Source organism: Oncorhynchus clarkii, chromosome 6, assembly GCF_045791955.1.
Source record: "Oncorhynchus clarkii lewisi isolate Uvic-CL-2024 chromosome 6, UVic_Ocla_1.0, whole genome shotgun sequence".
Classification (NCBI taxonomy): Eukaryota; Metazoa; Chordata; class Actinopteri; order Salmoniformes; family Salmonidae; genus Oncorhynchus; species Oncorhynchus clarkii.
Window position 1 is genome coordinate 17,552,172 of NC_092152.1, and position 23,755 is coordinate 17,575,926.

At 42.3% G+C, this 23,755-nt stretch overlaps 1 protein-coding gene across 1 annotated transcript in view; it reads left to right on the plus strand.

Moving 5' to 3' along the window:
* Nucleotides 1-21,320, plus strand: part of LOC139410677 (rap guanine nucleotide exchange factor 1-like) — a 52,789-nt gene extending 31,469 nt beyond the window's left edge. Inside the window, exons 9-24 of the mRNA XM_071156071.1 lie at nt 116-625; nt 2,658-2,860; nt 8,903-8,992; nt 12,640-12,722; nt 12,871-12,976; nt 13,646-13,721; nt 14,888-14,972; nt 15,166-15,258; nt 15,908-16,093; nt 16,376-16,460; nt 16,555-16,649; nt 16,807-16,885; nt 17,000-17,101; nt 17,450-17,547; nt 17,856-17,984; nt 18,155-21,320. Of these exons, the coding sequence (XP_071012172.1) occupies nt 116-625; nt 2,658-2,860; nt 8,903-8,992; nt 12,640-12,722; nt 12,871-12,976; nt 13,646-13,721; nt 14,888-14,972; nt 15,166-15,258; nt 15,908-16,093; nt 16,376-16,460; nt 16,555-16,649; nt 16,807-16,885; nt 17,000-17,101; nt 17,450-17,547; nt 17,856-17,984; nt 18,155-18,305 (2,171 nt within the window). The 3' untranslated portion in view covers nt 18,306-21,320. The remainder of the gene's footprint in view (nt 1-115; nt 626-2,657; nt 2,861-8,902; nt 8,993-12,639; nt 12,723-12,870; nt 12,977-13,645; nt 13,722-14,887; nt 14,973-15,165; nt 15,259-15,907; nt 16,094-16,375; nt 16,461-16,554; nt 16,650-16,806; nt 16,886-16,999; nt 17,102-17,449; nt 17,548-17,855; nt 17,985-18,154) is intronic.
* Nucleotides 21,321-23,755: the final 2,435 nt, after the last annotated feature.

Sequence of the window (23,755 nt, forward strand, 5' to 3'; positions counted from 1 at the left end):
TTTAGAGAAAAGTACCTTTTATGCCAAAGTGACAGTGATGCATTGTTTTCAGTGCTCTGTGTGGTGACTCACCTGTCCCCCATCTCTCTCTCTCTCTCCCTCCTCCCCTCCACAGACACCACAGACCACTACGACCCAGACTACGACTTCCTGCACCAGGACCTGTCCAGCTTGGAGCAGATGACTCCTGTGCCAGTGGGAGCGTGCCTCAGCCCCCTGCCTGAGTCTCACAGCGAGTCTTCCTGCCCTGGCCCCGGTCCGCCGCTGGCACAACTCCACTTCAGCTCCCTCCAGGGCTGCTCTGTGTCCCCCCTCTACTCCCGCATGACTTCCGCCCTGCCGCCCCCTGCCCTGCCGGAAAAGAAGCGCCGAGGTGGCGCCTGCTCAGGCTTTTCCGACGGCTCCTACTCGGGCTCATCCTGGTGCATTTCCTTTGAGCGCCACCCATCCCAGTACGACAACCTCATGGAGGAGGACCTACCGCCTGTGCCCCCCTTTCCCCTGTTCACGCCCGACATCTTGCCCCTGTGCCACACCGGGGGGTTTGTGTCTGAGTTCAGCGGCAGCGAGACGACAGACGTACCTCAGAGTCCACCGCCACTCCCTGAGAAGAAGAGCCGTCACAGTGAGTATCTGATGTCAGGGGGAGGCAGAAATAATTCATAAAAAGCCTTATACAATCTCTACTGTTACCAGGATTTTGACATTTAAGCTCATTTTCCCGTGAAAGGCGAGGTTTAGAGGGAGGCGTAGACAATGAGTCTCCATTGGTCCGCTAGTTTTGGAGTGACGGTTCGTCTTAACCCAATCAATGAACATGAATTACCTGTCGCACAACGTTCAGCGCAGGTGTTGGTTACTGGTTCGCCATACATCTGCGCCAAACTTTGTGCAACAGGTAATTCATATGTTTACTAAGTTGTTAGATGGTTTGTTATTAAATGTATTAGATAGACATGCTTCTAATATCTGTACATTATTGACCCGTGACTGACATATTTTTGAAGTCCATTAGCTAAAACCCTAAAACTAGGTGACGTCAGACCGTCTACTCAAATAGGCAGTAGAAAAAAAGCCTGTCTATCATGTTCATTGATTGGGTTAAGACGAACCGTCACTCCAAAACTAGTGGACCAATGGAGACTCATTGTCTAGACCTCCCTCTAAACCCCACCCTTCAGGGAAAAATTATGCAAAAACTCGCAATCGAAAAAAGACTGGCAGTGAAAGCAAAGAAACTGACATCGAAGCAAAGATACGCGTAGCGTAACCAAATGGTAGTACATGCAGGCAAGAGTGTAGGCAAAATCTATTCAGTATGATTGGTTGCTGGGAAAGTTTAACCGAAAACGATTTTTGCATTCGTTTTCAAAATTCTTGGGTTTTGCTTTTGATGTCTTATTTTTGTTTACCATTCTATACATTTTGCTTTCAATTGTTGGGTTCTTGATTTCAACATCCATTATTAATTTCACCCATCCTCGAAAATATAATGTTTACATTCTCAACTTTATTTTTCATGTTCACGATTTATTTTATTTTGAAATCAATACATATGGCGTGAATTTGACCCTGTAGACTTCGGCTACCAACTTCGGTTTACCTCAAGAAAAAATGTTGTGCGCCCGAACAGATGACAAAAAAAAACATACCCTAGTCTAAAACGTCACAAAATGTTGTCATAATATATGCACAAACTCTTCCGAACTGTTTCGGCTGGGAAGCATTTGGACACCTTTATTGGGCAGGTGTGTCCGTCTGATACATGCTTGTAATCCCTGCAGATCTGCCATACTTATTATGTTCCTATAGGATTTGGTTGTTCTATCTTGCCCTCAACCCTCTGTCTGCTAGCTAGACCATCACAATGCTGCTGCTGAATGAAGAGCCGTTGGGAGTTCCATGCGCTTCATGTTTGTGCTGCGGGCTGGCCCTGTGGGTGTGTGTGGATGAGTCCACAGCTAGGAGCCCTGTACACACACACACACACACACACACACACACACACAGAGGCCTGAAGGTTTCACTTATGCCAGCCCTGTGAGCTCACATGAAATAATGCATTTGTTGATGAAATGTGTCAGTTAATAGAGGAGTGGACTCTCCCGGCTGTGCAGGAAATGAGCTTGTGCTGATTGGCCCTCTCAGCGTATGTGTTGAAGGGTGGCCATAACTATGTAGTAATCAGCACATTTTATATGTTCAATAGCACTATAAAGAGCTTCAAACCAGGACCAGCAGGTTTGGCTGCACTTGTGCCTCCGCTAACCTGTTTATTTAGATTTTCAACAGCAGAGCACTGTTCTAATGACTAAATGGTCAGGGTTTCTACAGGGCTAGCATTGTCATCTCCCCCAAAATACGATGTTCTTGTTTTTAAATTGTATTTAATGCACACCACGACCATTTTTTATTTTTACAATTTACAGGATTGGAAGTGAAGTGCTCCATTTAAACCAATGTTTGACATGTAGAATTTCCTCCTCATCTAAACATTACAACAATGTGTAAACTGTTTGGGATACTCTGAAGAACACTGTCATTATCATCTGCAAGCGCATTGTCATTGTAATATCCCCTGTTTATTTTGGTCTGTGTTTGTGTGCGTCTGTGTGTGCGTGTGTGTGCGTCTGTGTGTGCACGTCTCACCCCCACAGTACTGAAGTACATGCAGTTTGTGGAAGACTACTCGGAGCCCCAGCCCTCAGTTTTCTACCAGATGCCACAGAGCAAGAGCATCTATGAGCAACGCAACAAGCACTTCCAGGAAGTCTACGGCTTCAATGACTCGTTTAGCAGCAGCGACTCTGTCCACGAGCCCCTCCCACCCCCGGCACTGCCACCCAAACAGAGGCAGCTGGTAAACTATAGCCCCTCACCTCACACCTCACACTCCCCAGTGTTACAACATGCAGTACGCCAGCCCATCCACACATCCTGTTCACACACATCCATCACTTACCAAGGCCCAATACATATGCATTTCAGGAAACTCATTTTCTTATCATATATTGTACCAAGTGTGTAGGATTGAGTGGTGAGTGAGTCCATGATGTTTTAGCCCATCTGTATAACATAGAAGAAGAAAAGCAGGGTGTTAAGTCCTAAACATCCAGAAGGCAAGCAGAGTCTAGTGGTAACTCATCTCCAAACTCTACTTAAAACATTTTAAAAGACATGTTTTATTGTCACATACACCGGATAGGTGCAGAGAAATGTGTTGCTTTACAGGGTCAGCCATAGTAGCACGGCACCCCTGGAGAAAATTAGGGTGAAGTGCCTTGCTCAAGGGAACTTAAGCCGATTTTTCACCTTGTCGGCTCGGGTATTCGAACCAGTAGGCTACCCTTTGCATAATAAAAAAAACATCTTAACAACAAATACAAATCAGTGCAACGATACAATTTAAATTACTACCACTTCTCAGTAAGATGTTTTTTTTTCCGCCGGCATAAGACGAGTGGCCTTTTGTACAGACTTGTCCTCCATGATGTCCCATCTTACATCCCACCACTGTATTTGAATTGAATTTGTTTTCATCATTTTGGCCATTTGTTATGTTTGTTTCAGGCCTCTGCAAGGCTGTAGTAGTTTACTTCCCAGATTATATTCAATGCCATAATCGCTCTACCAGACATTCATGGTTGGAAAAAGTAATTTGCTCTGCCAGAAAAAAAAGCATGAACCCGATATGTGAGTCAATCCATGCTCAAGGTTTATCCGTATTTACGGATATTTTTAAACATATTTAAAGCGGATCAAAATGTGAGAAACGAAAATGAAACATTTCTGCACATTTTTTTCCTGTTATTTGACCTTGTGGATTAAGACCAATCACAGAATCCTCTGGGGAGCAGGGAAATAAAACAAGGATTGGTTTGAATTTAAGCTATAGATGTAGACAGGGGCACAACTTTGATTTTAGAAGTGGGAGGGACATAAACATTTAAAAATGAAATGTATCCAGTCGGATAAACACGCCAAACAGCCTACCAGACCGCTCTGAGACGTCCGCATGGTCCTAAAGCACACCGTTACCTCGTTTTGTATCACATTCCAATGATAAAACTGGAGGGGTCAGAATGTGGGGGGGGACATGTCCCCCGTCCCCAGTGAAAGATGCGTTCCTGGATGTAGGGAGGGAGAGGAAAGGGTGTTTGTGTTTCATGTAATCAAAAAGTTGTTTCTTTGCTGGCGGTTGTTAACTGACATGTCCACATTGTGTACTTGAATGAATAGACTTCTACCTGAGCAGAATGTCCACTCACTTCTGATACAGTAGCTCATTTTTTCCATTTAGGCCAGTCATGTGCTTTGCACAGTATGTAGGCATAGTTCAACGTGGTCTCAGGGCAATTCGTATTATTCTGTACGTAAATCTGTGGCACTCCATTTAGTATGATATATTATGTTACGTTAGGTTGCATTATGACTTGCCTAGTTAAATGAAGGCAAACTTTTTTTTATATATATATATATATTTTTATGAATGGAGTAGCGATCAAAATCAAATGTTATTAGTCACATGCGCAGAATCCAACCTTACCGTGAAATGCTTACTTTCAAGCCCTTAACCTACAATGCAGTTTTTATATATTTACTAAATAAACTAAAGTAAAAAAAAAATAGGTCATTTGTAGATGTAGGTAGGGGTAAGGTGACTATGCATAGATCATACAATATCATACTAATTATAGGATGTATAGTATCAAACGTCTTACCTGGACATACAATAGCATACGAATTGGATGATATACATCTTGGTGCATGTATAGTATTATACTATTTCTCTGAGACCAGGTTGCTTGTTGTGCCTTAACAACAAAGGAGAATCATGGAAAGAATTTACGTTGGCAGTTAGGGGAACTAATGACAAAGGTTAGGATCATTTATGTAAATGCTTAGGTGAAACGGGTTAAAGGGAAAATCCACTCAAACTATATTTTAGTATTTTTTTCCTTTAGTCTACTGTTGATACGTTCCACGGAAACTCTGACATTTCCGAAATGGTAACTGCATTCAACAAATCAGCAAGTCGGAAATGTTGGAGTTTCCTAGTTCCGACAAGGATGTGAACGCGGACTAGTTCCCAGCAGTGTCACCGGCCACATCATCATGATGATGCGTTTTAAATTTAAAAAAAATAAAAAACATTTTGGGGCTTCATTTTCCATTGCACTCATCAAATCTCATTCCTTTTTTCTTTTTGGAAAGCCCGGCCTCCATCAGAGCGATGCATAACACAGAGGTAACAGTAGAATATTAGAAAGCACTAGTGTGCTTTGTCTGCCGTAGCATTCTTTTAGTCCATCAAGCCTATTGTTTTCTGCTGCTTCTAGATTGGGCTTAACTATCTGCGTAGACCTACGCCTTCTTTTGCTAACTAACATCTCCCACTGTACTTTCTCTCTGCTCCTCTCTTTCTACTTTCTCCTTCCCCCACGCTCTCCTTTTCCCCCCCTTCCAGGCCTCCCACTCTGCCTCTTCCTCGTCCTCTTCCTCGTCCTCTCTCTCCTGCCACCTTCAGCAGTCGCAGGCTGCAGTGGTGGTGGAGGAGGAGACGGGGGCTGCTCTCAGCATGTCAGTCTCTAACTCCTCCCTGACCACCCCTATGGTGAGTGACTCTCAGTTGGCTTGTCTGCCTGCCTTTCTGAATCTCTGCTCTTCTCACTCTCTACAGTAGACTTGGCTTTAAATAGTATTTGTTTTCTTTCTAAAACGTTTTATTTAACCTGGAAAGTCACGGGCAAAGTGCGGTGCTAAATTAAATGAAAGTGTTGCACTTTGGGAACTATTTAATTGGTCCCACCGTGTCAGGCAAGCTCGATCAAGTGCATCAGAAGTATTTGAAAAGAAAACCAATACCAGTTGAAACCTTGTCTGCTCCGCCACAGACATGACTGCGCTTCTGCTTTAGAAGTATTGACACCAATACAAAAAGTTAATTCATTAGCCATTGTAGACATGTTCAGCTACTGATAAGGGAGTGTATTGTGCAAAAAACACACACACTGGCAAACACACGTTCATTCTTCAGTCTCTATCAGACCCCTCAATATTTATACAATAAATGGCAATCTCTGTCAGAGAGAAAGAGAGAAAGCATGCAGTTGTTTTCATCCAGAATTTGTGAAATGTGTTATTTATATTAGCGGATGTCATTCATTTAAAACTGGGGCTTGAACACAATCCAGAACTATTATGATACAAACGCAGCAAATTAATGTTCTGTATTCTTTGTCTAATCATTCTAGTTTTGGAGCAATGATGAGGACAATTGATCTGTTCTTGCTGAAGAACCATTGATCCTTGTTGCACCCTTTTGACTTGGTTTCAATGAAACCTATATGCATGGGATATTCAACAGATCTGTTACAAGTTACAACAAGCACATTTTGTGAATATGTAATTTTGAAGAGACTGAGTTGATTTAGCAATTCTAGTCACTGACTAACCAGTCAGATACAGACAATATAGCCTACAGTCATATTGTTCTCCGATGGCAAGTATGCCGATGCATCTCTCTCAATTACAGTGCCTTGCGAAAGTATTCGGCCCCCTTGAACTTTGCGACCTTTTGCCACATTTCAGGCTTCAAACATAAAGATATAAAACTGTATTTTTTTGTGAAGAATCAACAACAAGTGGGACACAATCATGAAGTGGAATGACATTTATTGGATATTTCAAACTTTTTTAACAAATCAAAAACTGAAAAATTGGGCGTGCAAAATTATTCAACCCCCTTAAGTTAATACTTTGTAGCGCCACCTTTTGCTGCGATTACAGCTGTAAGTCGCTTGGGGTATGTCTCTATCAGTTTTGCACATCGAGAGACTGAATTTTTTTCCCATTCCTCCTTGCAAAACAGCTCGAGCTCAGTGAGGTTGGATGGAGAGCATTTGTGAACAGCAGTTTTCAGTTCTTTCCACAGTTTCTCGATTGGATTCAGGTCTGGACTTTGACTTGGCCATTCTAACACCTGGATATGTTTATTATTGAACCATTCCATTGTAGATTTTGCTTTATGTTTTGGATCATTGTCTTGTTGGAAGACAAATCTCCGTCCCAGTCTCAGGTCTTTTGCAGACTCCATCAGGTTTTCTTCCAGAATGGTCCTGTATTTGGCTCCATCCATCTTCCCATCAATTTTAACCATCTTCCCTGTCCCTGCTGAAGAAAAGCAGGCCCAAACCATGATGCTGCCACCACCATGTTTGACAGTGGGGATGGTGTGTTCAGGGTGATGAGCTGTGTTGCTTCTATGCCAAACATAACGTTTTGCATTGTTGCCAAAAAGTTCAATTTTGGTTTCATCTGACCAGAGCACCTTCTTCCACATGTTTGGTGTGTCTCCCAGGTGGCTTGTGGCAAACTTTAAACGACACTTTTTATGCATATCTTTAAGAAATGGCTTTCTTCTTGCCACTCTTCCATAAAGGCCAGATTTGTGCAATATAAGACTGATTGTTGTCCTATGGACAGAGTCTCCCACCTCAGCTGTAGATCTCTGCAGTTCATCCAGAGTGATCATGGGCCTCTTGGCTGCATCTTTGATCAGTCTTCTCCTTGTATGAGCTGAAAGTTTAGAGGGACGGCCAGGTCTTGGTAGATTTGCAGTGGTCTGATACTCCTTCCATTTCAATATTATCGCTTGCACAGTGCTCCTTGGGATGTTTAAAGCTTGGGAAATCTTTTTGTATCCAAATCCGGCTTTAAACTTCTTCACAACAGTATATCGGACCTGCCTGGTGTGTTCCTTGTTCTTCATGATGCTCTCTGCGCTTTTAACGGACCTCTGAGACTATCAAAGTGCAGGTGCATTTATACGGAGACTTGATTACACACAGGTGGATTGTATTTATCATCATTAGTCATTTAGGTCAACATTGGATCATTCAGAGATCCTCACTGAACTTCTGGAGAGAGTTTGCTGCACTGAAAGTAAAGGGGCTGAATAATTTTGCACGCCCAATTTTTCAGTTTTTGATTTGTTAAAAAAGTTTGAAATATCCAATAAATGTCATTCCACTTCATGATTGTGTCCCACTTGTTGTTGATTCTTCACAAAAAAATACAGTTTTATATCTTTATGTTTGAAGCCTGAAATGTGGCAAAAGGTCGCAAAGTTCAAGGGGGCCGAATACTTTCGCAAGGCACTGTATCTATTTAAAAAATATTTGCTCTTTGACCTTGTAGATCTCTCAAGTAGTTTTTGTCTTAATCTCTCTTTCTCTTTCCTTCTCATTTCTCGCCCTTGCTCTCTCAGCATAAGACAGTTCTCCGGTCCTATTCTCAGGACTTTGCACCTCTCTGCCAATCTTCCATTCCATATCTTCTCTCATCTGTCTCTTCCCACTCTCCCATTGTCCACCAATCACAGAGCATGGACCTAGCGGCCCCGGGCAGTGGCAGCCCTGACCCTGTGCTGGTGGCCAACGGCTCTCTGGACAGCTCTCTTGCTATCGGTCTTCTCACTGACTCTTCTTTCTCTGACCCTCGTCAAACCTCTTTGGTGAGCCCTAGCTGTGTGTTGTGACAAGTGTTAGGCACTGTACGAAAATAAAATGGGTTTGTGTTTGACAGGGAGGGGGGGTGCTATTGTAGAAGAGCACAGATCTGGAGTAGGGTATAAACATTGTTAGCAAAGGGCTGTTTCAATGTCGGTGACGTGATGTTCTTATCCTTGAAAATAGGCCAAACCCTAGGTTAAAACCAAGTCTGCAGCTCTATGTATGCTGTGGTGATTGGAACAGTTGGTTCTTAGTGGTTTCATTTGAGATGATATAGGTACTTGTTTGTTTTGTCCGGCTAGTTGTGAGAAGCTTTCGCATTCGGAACCACATTTGCTTTTTCCAAGCATCTGTCATTCTCTTTGCTGTCTTTCTTTTTTCCCCCGTAGAGCGAAAGCGCTAACGAGGAAGGCGGGGAGGGAGAGTACGTTAATCTGTACACATCGAGCCAAGCCAACGGAGATGGGCTCTCCCGCCGAGTAAGTAGCCTTAGCAGAGAGGTTGCATGAGAGCGAGGAGAGAAAAGCGTACTTTCACAGACAGTTGCACAACAGACCTCACTAAGTAACCCTATCTGTATGTGACTTAACCACTCAGGATTCGTTGTCTCTCTTCGATCGCTTGGCATGCCCTGCTTTGGTAACTGCCTGTACATGACCATGTTTCTCTTCCTTTCCCCAAATCCCCTACTACTGGACTGTCCCTATTAGAGGTTGACCGATTAGGATTTTTCAACGCCGATACCGATTATTGGAGGACCCAAAAAAAGCCGATACCGATTAATTGTCAGATTTTATTTATTTATTTGTAATAATGACAATTACAACAATACTGAATGAACACTTTTTTTATTTTAACTTTAAATATTTAAATATAATACATCAATAAAATCAATTTAGCCTCAAATAAATAATGAAACATGTTCAATTTGGTTTAAATAATGCAAAAACAAAGTGTTGCAGAAGAAAGTAAAAGTGCAATATGTGCCATGTAAGAAAGCTAATATTTAAGTTCCTTGCTCAGAACATATGAAAGCTGGTGGTTCCTTTTAACATGGGTCTTCAATATTCCCAGGTAAGAAGTTTTAGGTTGTAGTTATTGTAGGAATTATAGGACTATTTCTCTCTATACCATTTGTATTTCATATACCTTTGACTATTGGATGTTCTTATAGGCACTATAGTATTGCCAGTGTAACAGTATAGCTTCCGTCCCTCTCCTCGCCCCTACCTGGGCTCGAACCAGGGTTACATCGACAACAGCCACCCTCGAAGCATCGTTACCCATCGCTCCACAAAAGCCTTGGCCCTTGCAGAGCAAGGGGAACAACTACTTCAAGGTCTCAGAGCTAGTGACGTCACCGATTGAAACGCTATTAGCGCGCACCCTGCTAACTAGCTAGCCATTTCACATCGGTTACACCAGCCTAATCTCGGGAGTTGATAGACTTGTCATAAACAGCTCAATGCTTGAAGCACAGCGAAGAGCTGCTGGCAAATGCAGTAGTGCTGTTTGAATGAATGCTTATGAGCCTGCTGCTGCCTACCACCACTCAGTCAGACTGCTCTATCAAATATCAAATCATAGACTTAATAATAACATAATAACACACAGAAATACAAGCCTTAGGTCATTAATATGGTCAAAATGTTTATTCTTTCAGTGAAATACGGAATCGTTCTGTATTTTGTCTAACGGGTGGCATCCATAAGTCTATAATATTGCTGTTACATTGCACAAACTTCAATGTTATGTCATGATTATGTACAATTCTGGCAAATTAGTTAGTCTTTGTTAGGAATAAATGGTCTTCACACAGTTCGCAACGAGCCAGGCGGCCCAAACTGCTGATTCTGATTGTGAACACCCTGATTCTGCTTGCACTGAACGCAAGAGAAGTGACACAATTTCCCTAGTTAAAAGAAATTCATGTTAGCAGGCAATATTAACTAAATATGCAGGTTTAAAAATCTATACTTGTGTATTGATTTTAAAGAAAGGCACACTTTTTTCGCGAATGCGCTTGTTAAATCATCACCCGTTTGGTGAAGTAGGCTGTGATTCGATGAGAAATTAACAGGCACCGCATTGATTATATGCAATGCAGGACAAGCTAGATAAACTAGTAATATCATCAACCATGTGTAGTTAACTAGTGATTATGTGAAGATTGATTGTTTTTTATAAGAGAAATGTAATGCTAGCTAGCAACTTACCTTGGCTTCTTGCTGCACTCACGTAACAGGTAGTCAGCCTGCCACATAGTCTCCTCGTGGAGTGCAATGTATAATCGCCCACAATCGGTGTCCAAAAATGCCAAAAACTTGAAATCGGCCATTCCGATTAATCGGTCGACCTCTAGTCCCCATTCCCTACTATATGGGCCTATTTGTAGTTCTAGCTCAAAGGACATCAGTCACTCCCCTGTCATTGTCTCAAGGGGGGTTTGTCTCCAAGTGACAGTGAGACATTTTCTATCATGTTCATAAACTTGGCCTTTAAGGTGAATGGTGGTTGTCCACCTGGGTCAGGTCTGGATTGTAGAAACTAATTACAACTGGATTCATGAATGGTTCTGAGTTAAGTCTGTGTATTTAACATCTTCCATAAGGCCTTTCATCAGGAAGGACAGCCCAATAAAACGACTAAACGCTCAGCTTATTTATTCAGTCTTTCTCGCTCAAAGTTCTCCCCATTCCCCATGTTTTTAGTAAAAAGACAATCTGGACTGTCTTCTGGGATGGAGATGGGTATATACAGTGCCTTCAGAAAGTATTTACACCTCTTGACTTTTTCCACATTTTGTTGTGTGACAGCCTGAATTTAAGGTGGATTAAATTGAGATTTTGTGTCACTGGCCTACCCCATAAAGTGGAATTATATTTGTAGACATTTTTACAAATTCCAAAATGTCTTAAGTCAATAAGTATTCAACCCCTTTTCTTATGGCAAGCATAAATACGTTCAGGAGTAAAAATGTGCTTAAAAAGTCACAAATTGCATTGACTCACTCTGTGTGCAATAATAGTGTTTAACATTTGAATGACTACCTCATCTCTGTACCCCGCACATACAATTATCTCTGAGGTCCCTCATGGCCAAATCTACACTGAGTTACTAACCACAATGACATTGAATGTTCCTAAGTAGCCTAGTTCTAGTTTTGACTTAAATATTCTTGAAAACCCATGGCAAGACTTGAAAATGGCTCTCTAGCAATGATCAACAACCAACTTGACAGAGCTTGAAGAATTAAAAAAAGAAAAAATTCCAAGTATTGTACAATCCCGGTATGCAAAGCTCTTAGTCTTACCCAGAAAGAATGATTCTAACATGTAACTCAGGGGGTTTGAATATTTATCTAATCAAGATATTAGTGTTTTATTTTTCTTACACATTAGTTATTTTGTGTAAAAAAAAAAGAATAGACAAATCAATTTTAATCCCACTTTGTAACACAACCAAATGTGGAAAGAGTCAAGGGGTGTGAATACTTTCTGAAGGCACTGTATATTAAGTGTATTGTGTATTTAGTGTTGCATTTGCACTAGAGAAGTGAGGCTAGAGTTATGCATGTATCCATGCCACAGGAGATTGGTGGCACCTTAATTGCGGAGGACAGGCCCATGGTAATGACTGGAGTGGAAGGTGGATTGGTATATACATTAAAGGCATGGTTTCCATGTGTTTGATGTCATTCCATTTTCTCCGTTCTAGTTATTATTATGAGCCGTCCTCCCCTCAGCAGCCTCCACTGATCCATAGAGCGTGTAATATTAATAGTGTGTGTGAACTACCATTGTCTGTTTTCCTCAAAGCTGACGGAACAACTCACTGAATACTAAGTTGAAACCTCCATGTGCTTAGACAACGTACCCACACATCTACTTTAACTAAGAAAGCATTTTCACCTTTATCTTGACCTCAGGTTCATGTTCATTTGGTACCGAACAGAAGAAAATAACCTGAAACAAGCATAGAAATAAATGTCCAATGAGCAATGCACATTTTCGTTTTCTACTGCAAATCATTGTGAAACCTTTTCTGTGCCATGCCCTAACGAACATGACCTCAGGCTGCTGGATTTGGTGCGAGACCGGTCCTAACCACTCTGTGTTGTTATCAGGACTCGTCTGCCATAGATGACTCACTGGAGGACACTGCCTCAGAGAACCCACTGTGCAATAACAAGGACATGTCCGATGACCGGTAAGATACCGTGACAGTCTGGCCTTTGTTTCCTTTTATTTTGAGGTTAAATAAATAATAAAATATTCTCCATTGTTCCTACTCTCCAGTGACAGAAGGAAGGATTCCCTTTTTTGTTATATTCTTTTTCTCTTTCTCTCTCACTCAGCCGAAGACAAAAGTCGTCTGAAGATGGGCAGAGTAGCGAGGAGACGGATGAGCTTTCCCTCATCGATCACATGGAGATCATGTCCCGGTTAACACTAAAGCAGGAGGTAAACGTGTCCTCGTTTTCTACTGTTGATGGTCAGTCCCTTTTACCTCGCGTCTCTTTCAGATCAAGCTGTTTAATCATAGAGCAGGAGATGCCTCTTTTTATGTGATACTTCATAGGATCCTACATGGCTCTACGGTGCGACTATTTTACTTGCATATGCGCCTAGAAATAGATGTGTGCAAACTTTTTAAATTTATTTAATTTTTTTACCCCTTTTTCTCCCCAATTTCGTGGTATCCAATTGGTAGTTACAGTCTTGTCTCAACGCTGCAACTCCCGTACAGAACTCAGGAGAGGCGAAGGTCGAGAGTCGTGCGTCCTCAGAAATACAATCCAGCCAAGCCGCACCGCTTCGTGACACAATGCCCGCTTAACCCGGAAGCCAGCCGCACCAATGTGTCGGAGGAAACACTGTACACCTGGCGACCGTGTCAGCATGCATTGCACCCAGCCCGCCACAGGAGTCGCTAGAGCACGATGGGCCGGCGAAACCCTCCCCTAAACCCGGCCAACGCTGGGTTATATACAATATTTGACAAATATTGTCAGAATGGTTTCATTAGGACAGTCACTTGTAGGGCTACACTAGGACTCCTCATGAGGTCAACAATTAGGATAATCCTCTCTCTCTGCTCTTACAACTTTATCTGTCCACATGTGATACCAGAACGATGACGGTCCAGATGTCCGAGCCGGATCGGGGGATATTTTATTAGTCCACGCCACAGAAACGGACCGCAAAGGTATTTATGACCTCAGTAGTACACCCCCCTCCCCCTATTACATGCAGTCTGTGTCCACTCAGATGGAAGGTACAAGTTATATCCTTTAAGAATCAATGGGTGTATATATACACACTACCATTCAAAAGTTTGGGGTCACTTAAAAATGTCCTTGCTTTGGAAAGAAAAGCACTTTTTTTTGTCCATTAAAATAACATAAAATTGATCAGAAATACAGTGTAGACATTGTTAATATTGTAAATCACTATTGTAGCTGTAAGGCCAGCATCCCGGAGTCGCCTCTTCACTGTTGACATTGAGACTGGTGTTTTGCAGGTACTATTTAATGAAGTTGCAATTTAAGGACTTGTGAGGCGTCTATTTCTCAAACTAGACACTCTAACGTACTTGTCCTCTTGCTCAGTTGTGCACCGGGGCCTCCCACTCCTCTTTCTATTCTGGTTAGAGACAGTTTGCTCTGTTCTATGAAGGGAGTAGTACACAGCGTTGTACTAGATCTTCAGTTTCTTGGCAATTTCTCACATGGAATAGCCTTCATATCTCAGAACAAGAATAGTCTGATGAGTTTCAGAAGAAAGTTATTTGTTTCTTTTTGAGCCTGTAATCGAACCCACAAATACTGATGCTCCAGATACTCAATTAGTCTAAAGAAGGCCAGTTCTATTGCTTCTTTAATCAGAACAACAGTTTTCAGCTGTGCTAACATCATTGCAAAAGGGTTTTCTAATGATCAATTAGCCTTTTTAATGACAAACTTGGATTAGCTAACACAACGTGCCATTGGAACACAGGAGTGATGGTTGCTGATAATGGGCCTCTGTTCACCTATGTAGATATTCCATAAAAAATCTGCTGTTTCCAGCTACAATAGTAATTTACAACATTAACAATGTCTACACTGTATTTCTGATCAATTTGATGTTATTTTAATGGACAAAAAAAAGTGCTTTTCTTTCCAAAGCAAGGACATTTTTAAGTGACCCCAAACTTTTGAATGGTAGTGTAAATAATCCATGTATAGTCCAAAAATGGATGTAGCAACTAAGGATTTTAGCTTTTACTAGTACTGCTTTTCTATAATACACCCAGACTTTCCTTCCTCCCAAATAGAGCTCTGGGGAAGCGAAAGGATATTCAGTAATCTCCTTTGTGGTCTTCTTTTCCAGATCTTGTCTTGTACTGTGAGGCTTTCCTGACGACGTACAGAACGTTCATAACCCCAGAGGACCTTATCAAAAAGCTGCACTACAGATATCCTTTCCAAGCTTCACTTCTCACATGTGGACCCAAAGAGTTTCCTCCAACAAAGCCTGCTTGGTTGAGACAATGGGGAATGGGTAGCAAAATCCCTACCACATCACTCCCCTAGTCGTATACACTCTGAATACTGTAAGATGTGTAATATACTTTGACTATTTGTTTGTTTTCCTTAACACCTCCACACATACACCAGGTTTTGTCACTGCCCAGATACCTTCAAGAAGAAAGTCAGCAAAAACACCTTCTTTGTTCTTGTCCGTGTGGTGGACGAGCTGTGGTGAGGTCTCTAGCCTGCCATTTGACCAGAAGTCTAGCTATCAAAAACCTGCAATCTGCAAAGAAAAGTTTGTCCTTCAATGACTGTGCAAACAATGACGATTCTTATTCACTTTTCCTTTGGTCTGTTCCTGGTAAAAGGGGGAGGGGTTAACCAGTCATGATTACAGAAACGCAAACTCGTCACTTTTGGCTATTTTCACTGTAGACCCGAAGAAGAAGAACATTTTGGGGGGGTGTCTGTTTCTCACATCAAAATAATTGACCGAGCACAGAATGCATCCCTACATGTCCTACAAAGAGAATATCAATCAGAGTTCAGAGCATGATGTCAGATATGTCATATCAAAATGAGTGCTTCATCCAATATCAATGTGTGACAGCTGTGATCAGCCAGCCGCATCCCCTACCAGCCAATAGCCTGCTCGGTTGTCTGCTCTTTTTGCGCATATCCATCAGTTTTCAAATGTAATTTAGCCGTGATGGCAAGCTGGTGTGTGCAGAGAGTGATAGGACTTCTATTACATTTGTTTAATTATTGGAGCAGCTCGCAGCGCAAGCAAACACCTCCTCTGGTCTTTTTCCACCTCCACCACCCTCTCTCATACCCTTCTCATCTCTCCATCCCCTCGGCTGTGTGTGTGTGTCAGTCTGGTGGAGATGACGGAGGACATCCTGATGCAGCTGATGGACTTGGTGTTCAGGCTGGTGTGTAACGGTGAGCTGAGCCTGGCCCGCGTCCTCCGCACAAACATCCTGGACAAGGTGGAGCAGAGGAAGCTGCTGCGCTACACCTACTCGCTCAAACCACTGGCCGCAAGAGGTGTCGCCGCCAGGTAGGTCCGCCCACAATTAGTGGACGAGGATACTGTGACAGCTAAAACGTCACGTCCCTTCTCTCTGTATAATGGATCAATAGAGATTGTATTGCAATGTATTTTGTATTGTTTCAGAGAATGTTACCGCTTGCAGAGGCATTTAGAAATGTTCTGCTCCGTGACAGTGAAGGATTTCCTTGTTGTGTTCTGAACATCAATGTATCACAGTGTCTAGTTCTATCTTTGGCCATATTCACTTTCTTCTAATTTCCTCCCCCCATTTCCTGTGTGAAACTTTAGACCTGGGACCCTGCACGACTTCCGAAGTCATGAGATCGCCGACCAGCTAACTCTCCTGGATGCAGAGCTCTTCTACAAAATTGAGGTAGCTCATCCAAGCATGTCTTTCTCCTCCTCCTGTGTATGCTGCCCCTCTGCCTAAAAAGTAGTTATTTGTGTCTCTCTCTCTCTCTGGACAGATCCCTGAGGTGTTGCTTTGGGCTAAGGAGCAGAACGAGGAGAAGAGTGCCAACCTCACACAGTTCACAGAGCACTTTAACAACATGTCCTACTGGTAAGCCTGCACCTCACATCTTCTCTTAGTCACCACGCTGCTTCTCTTGTTCACTGCAGCACTTCAGTTCACTGCCCTCTCTCCGAGAGAAAAGCAGCCAGGTCTGGAGAACATGTGATGAAACTGATGCATCTCTCCCCCTTCGTGTCTCCCTCAGGGTACGCTCCATAATCATTCTGCAAGAGAAAGCCCAGGACCGAGAAAAGCTCCTCCTCAAATTTATCAAAATAATGAAGGTATGCCTTTTGAAATGTGGATACTTGAGCAAACAGTTGTTTTGGGCGTGTTTGTTGAAAAAGCAACAAATTCTCAGGTGCATTTTAAGATGGTCTCCCTCCACTCTCTTGCAGCACTTACGGAAGCTAAATAATTTCAACTCATATTTGGCAATATTATCTGCCTTGGATTCAGCTCCCATCCGAAGACTAGAGTGGCAGAAAACAACCTCAGAGGTGAGAGACTGTGGTCTAATCGATATCCAAAGATTGCTCAGAAACATCAATTTATTGTAAAAAAAAAGATAAAAAAGTGTAATCCTCACAGCAGTTCTTTTTACCTTTATTTAACTAGGCAAGTCAGTTAAGAACAGGTTAACTGCCTGTTCAGGGGCAGAACGACAGATTTGTAACTTGTCAGCTCAGGGATTTGAACTTGTAACCTTCCGGTTACTAGTCCAACACTCTAACCATTAGGTTACCCTGCCGCCCAGTTACTGTAAGGTAGCTCTAATATGAACTGTCTCTACACATGTTGGTGTTGTTTGATGTTAACATGGACGACTGTCACTGTTCTCTTTACAGGGCCTAGAGGAATACTGCACGTTAATAGACAGTTCCTCGTCGTTCCGGGTCTACCGAGCGGCACTGGCAGACGTGGAGCCCCCATGTATACCATATCTGTAAGTCAACCTGCTGGTTTAAAGTGTATGCACTTTGCTGTTCTGTAAGTCAACCTGCTGGTTTAAAGTGTATGCACTTTGCTGTTCTGTAAGTCAACCTGCTGGTTTAAAGTGTATGCACTTTGCTGTTCTGTAAGTCAACCTGCTGGTTTAAAGTGTATGCACTTTGCTGTTCTGTGGGTTAAAGTGTATACACTTCGCTGTCACAAGTGATGCAAATGGATTTGCACGTCTACCATTTGTATTGCTTACTTTGCATTTCTCGTCTTTACTGTTTCTTGTTTTTTTTCCTCACTCGACACAACCAGGGGTCTTATCCTCCAGGACTTGACCTTTGTCCATCTGGGCAACCCTGATCAAATCAACGGGAAGGTCAACTTCTCCAAGCGCTGGCAGCAGTTCAACATCCTGGACAGCATGAGGCGCTTCCAGCAGGTGTATGTATACAGTGGTCAATCTGGCTGTCGCTCTCATACAGCTTTATGTTCAACGCACTTTTCTTTCACGTAACAATTTGTTAAATCATTGGCCTATCTTGGAATTTTATATTTTCCATTAACTTTTACCACCGTTGCAATGTTTAGATGGTGTTTTCCCTCTCTCCCAGGCATTATGATCTGAAACACAACGACGATATTGTCTCCTTCTTCAACGACTTCAGCGACCACCTGGCAGAGGAGGCTCTGTGGGAGCTGTCTTTGAAGATCAAACCTCGGAACATTACGCGGCGCAAAACAGAGCGCGAAGAAAAGACATAGGAACATGTCCCACTGTATTGGGCCTTGGGTCAAACTCTACATGATTACAAGAGACTACAAACGAGAACTGTGAAGGCAGCTAAAAGACTGGGATGTTTTTTTGTTAGTAGTTTACAGGACCTCTCCGACTTAGGATTCTCTGTTGTGGATTGCACTGGGTCTCAGTCCGTGTGTGAGTAAAGCCAGTGGGATAGACACTGTGCAGAGCACAAAGTGTTGGGAGGCTTGCAAAAAGATTCCTGATGTTCACCTTTGTCGCCAACCTCATCCACCCAATGCCATATTATGGGTAGCATTTCAGGATCTCACAACCAGAGACATTGTCCTGACTAAAACCATATCATACTGATGTGTGCCATGGGAAACACCACTCAGTTTAGGCTTGTTTTTTTATATGGGACACCAGACCTTTTTTTGATGACAAACTGGGATACCATAACGCCTGACATGGCAGAGAACCGCTGTTGGTGGTGCAGAACTTTGAGGAAAATACCTCAAATCACCTGGGTCTGCTTCAAGACTACTGGTGGTAAAGATATTACTGATGCACACAAGACTGAATTGTGTAGTTCAAGGAAGTGTTGTATGATACTGTCTGACTGATGCAATGCAGTTTTCCTTTTGTTCTTTAAAAGGATACTTCAGAAATGGGGAGAAGTGATATGAGGTTTATATACAGCACCAGTCAAAGGTTTGGACACACCTACTCATTCAAGTGTTTTCATCTGTACTATTTTCTACATTGTAGAATAATAGTTGATATCAAAACTATGAAATAACAAAAAAAATGTTTTACCTTTATTTAACTAGGCAAGTCGGTTAAGAACAAATTCTTATTTACAATGACTGCCTACCCCGGCCAAACCCGAACGATGCTCCCAATCACGGCCGGATGTGATACAGCCTGGATTCAAACCAGGGACTGTAGTGATGCCTCTTGTACTGAGATGATGCAGTGCCTTAGACTGCTGTGCCACTCAGATCCCACATATGGAATCATGTAGTATCCAAAAAAGTGTTAAACATGTCAATTTTATATTTGAGATTTTTCAAAGTAGCGACCCTTTGCCTTGATGATAGCTTTGTACACTCTTGGCATGCCTTAAAAGTTAATTTGTGGAATTTCTTTCCAATCAGTTGTGTTGTGACAAGGTAGGGGTGGTATACAGAAAATAGTCATATTTGGTAAAAGACCAAGTCCATTTTATGGCAAGAACAGCTCAAATAAACAAAGAGAAATGACAGTCTATCATTTCTTTAAGACATGAAGGTCAGTCAATCTGGAAAATGGCAAGAACTTTGAAAGTTTCTTCAAGTGCAGTTGCAAAAAACCATCAAGCACTATGATGAAACTGGCTCTCATGAGGACTGCCACAGGAAAATACCCAGAGTTACCTCTGCTGCAGAGGATAAGTTCATTAGAGTTACCTGCACCTCAGTTTGCAGCCCAAATAAATGCTTCACAGAGTTCAAGTAACATCACATCTCAACATCAACGGTTCAGAGGAGACTGCGTGAATCAGGCCTTCATGGTCAAATTGCTTAAAAGAAACCACTACTAAAGGACACCAATAATAAGAAGAGACTTGCTTGGGCCAAGAAACACGAGCAAGGATGGAAATAACTCCTTTGGTCTGATGAGTCCAAATTTGAGATTTTTGGTTCCAACCGCCTTGTTTTTGTGAGATGCAGAGTAGGTGAACGGATGATCTCCGCGGTTCCCACCGTGAAGCATGGAGGAGGTGTGATGGGGCTTTGCTGGTGACACTGTCAGTGATTTATTTAGAATTCAAGGCACATTTAACCAGCATGGCTACCACAGCATTCTGCAGTGATACGCCATCCCATCTGGTTTGCGCTTAGTGGGACTATCATTTGTTTTTCAACAGGATAATGACCCAACACACCTCCAGGCTGTGTAAGGGCTATTTTACCAAGAAGGAGAGTGATGGAGTGCTGCATCAGATGACCTAGCCTCCACAATCACCTGACCTCAACCCAATTGAGATGGTTTGGGATGAGTTGGAAAAGCAGCTAACAAGTGCTCAGCACATGTGGGAACTCCTTCAAGGCTGCTGGAAAAGCTTGTTGAGAGAATGCCAAGATTGTGCAAAGCTGTCATCAAGGCAAAGAGTAGCTATGTTGAAGAATCTCAAATATAAAATATTTTGATTTGTTTAACACTTTTTTGGTTACTACATTATTCCATGTGTTATTTCATAGTTTTGATGTCTTGTTCTACAATGTACAAAATAGTCAAAATAAAGAAAAACCCTTGAATGAGAAGGTGTCCAAACATTTGATTGGTGTACTTAAACACCACCTCACGAGTGGCGCAGAGGTCTAAGGCACTGCATTGCAATGCTTGAGGCGTCACTACAGACCCGGGTTCGATCCCAGGCTGTGTCACAACCAGCTGTGACCAGGAGTCCCATAGGGCGGCGCGCAGTGGGCCCAGCGTCGTCCGGGTTAGGGGAGGGTTTAGCCGGGAGGGGCTTTACTTGTCTCATCGCGCTCTAGCAACTCCTTGTGGCGGGCCGGGTGCCTGCAGTCGGTCGTCAGTTGAACAATGTTTCCTCCGACACATTGGTGCAGCTGGCTTCCGGGTTAAGCGGGCGGGTGTTAAGAAGCGCAGTTTGGCGGGTCATGTTTCGGAGGACTCATGACCTGACCTTCGCCTCTCCTGAGCCCGTTGGAGAGTTGCAGTAATGAGACAACATTGCAATTGAATACCACAAAATTGAGGAGAAAAAGGGGATAAAATAGAATATAAAATAAAACATTAATGAACAAAAAGGTGATGTGATTTGTGTCAAGGGATCTATACATAGCAGTGAACATTACAGCAATCATAAGTGGACCTTAGGCAAGCATGTCCATATCAAGTCTCTCTCAAAGACTGAGGGACACCTCAATGCCAAATTAAGCAAAGACAAGATGGCACATTATCCCTTGACAGAATCAACACTACCAGACCACAGATCCCTGTGCAAGTAAATAAAACCTGCAGTATTTCTACATGTTGTGTGTGCATTATTTATTCCTCTCTGCCATAGTCATCCCGTGCAGTTTGCAAATAGATGGCATCAAGTAAGCATAGAATGAATGGAGGGTCAATGGAGGTTTTCCTGATGAATAACACATTTCTAATGGCAATCATGCCTGAAATATGACAGTCAGAAGCTCAGTCAGAACATACTTGGAGAAATCTGTCCCGTGCCATTGGACAATTTTCTCCCCATTTCATTGAAGAAGTGAACCTTTTTAGTCTCAAATTGATTGCAGTACCAAAGTCAGTGCACCGATGTATTCCAGTGTAACCACAGGAGATTCCCTAAAAACACCACTTCGATACAGCTACAACCGGACGCGACTTTTTCGGAGCAAGTTAGAACTTAAGCAGCAGGTTTGGAGAATTAGGTTAGGGTTAGTGAAAATGCTCTTCTAGCCGTCTACAAAGTCACTTCCAGTTGCTGTATCAAAGTGACGTTTTTAGGGAGTCCCGGCCGCAGGGCTGTCCATCCGTGAGACCATAAATCAGTAGTCGACTTGAGGGTCTGCTGCTGTGGAGACAGCCTCTAATTGTCTAAACTTGGGGAGATTCTCATTTGGTCAAAAGACCATCCTCGACGACTCAGTCCTCTCCTCCGTGACCTGGAAACCGATAAGTGGTCGAGTAGTGTCAATTAGTTAGTAGGCGACCGGAAGAGTGTCCTCACCACCTCCGTGGAGGAAGCACAAGGCCATTTCTCATTTGGGAAAAAGTCTGTTCGGAAACCGATAAGTGGAGATGTCAATTCATTAGTAGGCAAATGTAAGACGTGCTCCCCTTCTCGATAACCACCGGTCATCGAGGATATTCATGTGTGTCCTGAGTCCTCCACAGAAGTGGTTTAAAATTTGCCACACACCCGCTGAATCAGCTTTTGTTTTGGTCGGAGGAAAGCATGCACACATTTTAACAATATGCTACTTATAGTTTTATCTATAAAATGTATGACAAAACTAACTTATGTTTTTATGATTACACATTTATTCAGGGTTCTACCACTGTAAATGTAATTTGAGTTGAGTTATTTCATACTAGCGCATTGTCCACATTGTCTCCTCGCCACCTCTCCTTGATTGCCTTTTACAAATGGAGGCGAGAGGGGACGGAGGAGAGCGGACGCAGGAGTTGAGCAAATCATATTGAGAAAAGGCGTAGTGCTATCTGGGTGTGTCGTCCCTACCCTTCCCTCATAAATAAGTACTACTCAACACTACTATACAAAACCTACTGGTTTTACTACATGATTGCTTTTGAGATGTGTATAAACCACTGCTACTTAAGTCATTTTTGGGGATATCTGTACTTTACTATTTATATTTTTACTTTCACTCAATATATTTTCCCTAAATTATGTCAGTGTTGGAATGTGCCCCTGACTATCCGTAAAAAAATGTTTGGTGTGATCTGGTTTTCCTAATATGGAATTTAAAATGATTTATACTTTTACTTTTGATAGTTAAGTATGGTTAAAATTAAATACTTTTAGACTTTTACTCAAGTATAGCAGTTGGGTACTTTATCCACCACTGACCAGTAGTGATTTACACTACCGTTCAAAAGTTTGGGGTCACTTAGAAATGTCCTTGTTTTTGAAAGAAAAGCACATTTTTTGTCCATTAAAATAACAACAAATAGATTTTTTATGGACTATCTACATAGGCCATAATCAGCAATCATCACTCCTGTGTTCCAATGGCATATTGTGTTAGCCAATCCAAGTTTATCATTTTAAAAGGCTAATTGATCATTAGAAAACCCTTTTGCAATTATGTTAGCACAGCTGAAAACTGTTTTGCTGATTAAAGAAGCGAAAAAAAAACTGGCCTTCTTTAGACTAGTTGATTATCTGGAGCATCAGCGGGTTTAATTACAGGCTCAAAATGGCCAGAAACAAAGGACTTTCTTCTGAAACTCATCAGGCTATTCCATGCGAGAAATTGCCAAGAAACTGAAGATCTGGTACAACGCTGTGTACTACTCCCTTCACAGAACAGCACAAACTGGTGCTAACCAAAATAGAAAGAGGAGTGGGAGGCCCCGGTGCACAACTGAGGAAGAGGACAAGTACAATAGTGTCTAGTTTGAGAAACACACCCCACAAGTCCTCAACTGGTAGCTTCATTAAATAGTACCCGCAAAACACCAATCTCAACGTCAACAGTGAAGATGCGACTCCGGGATGCTGGCCTTCTAGGCAGAGTTCCTCTGTCCAGTGCCTGTTCTTTTGCCCATCTTAATCTTTACTTTTTCTTTGCAACTGCCAAGTACACATTTTATTAACCCAAGTTTCTAACTAGTTATATCAAACAAGAAATAAGATTTTAATAAAATATTTATTTTATTAAATTCATTTGAGGCCTTGTCTTCATTCAGCTTTGACTTATTTCCCTGTTTCTTG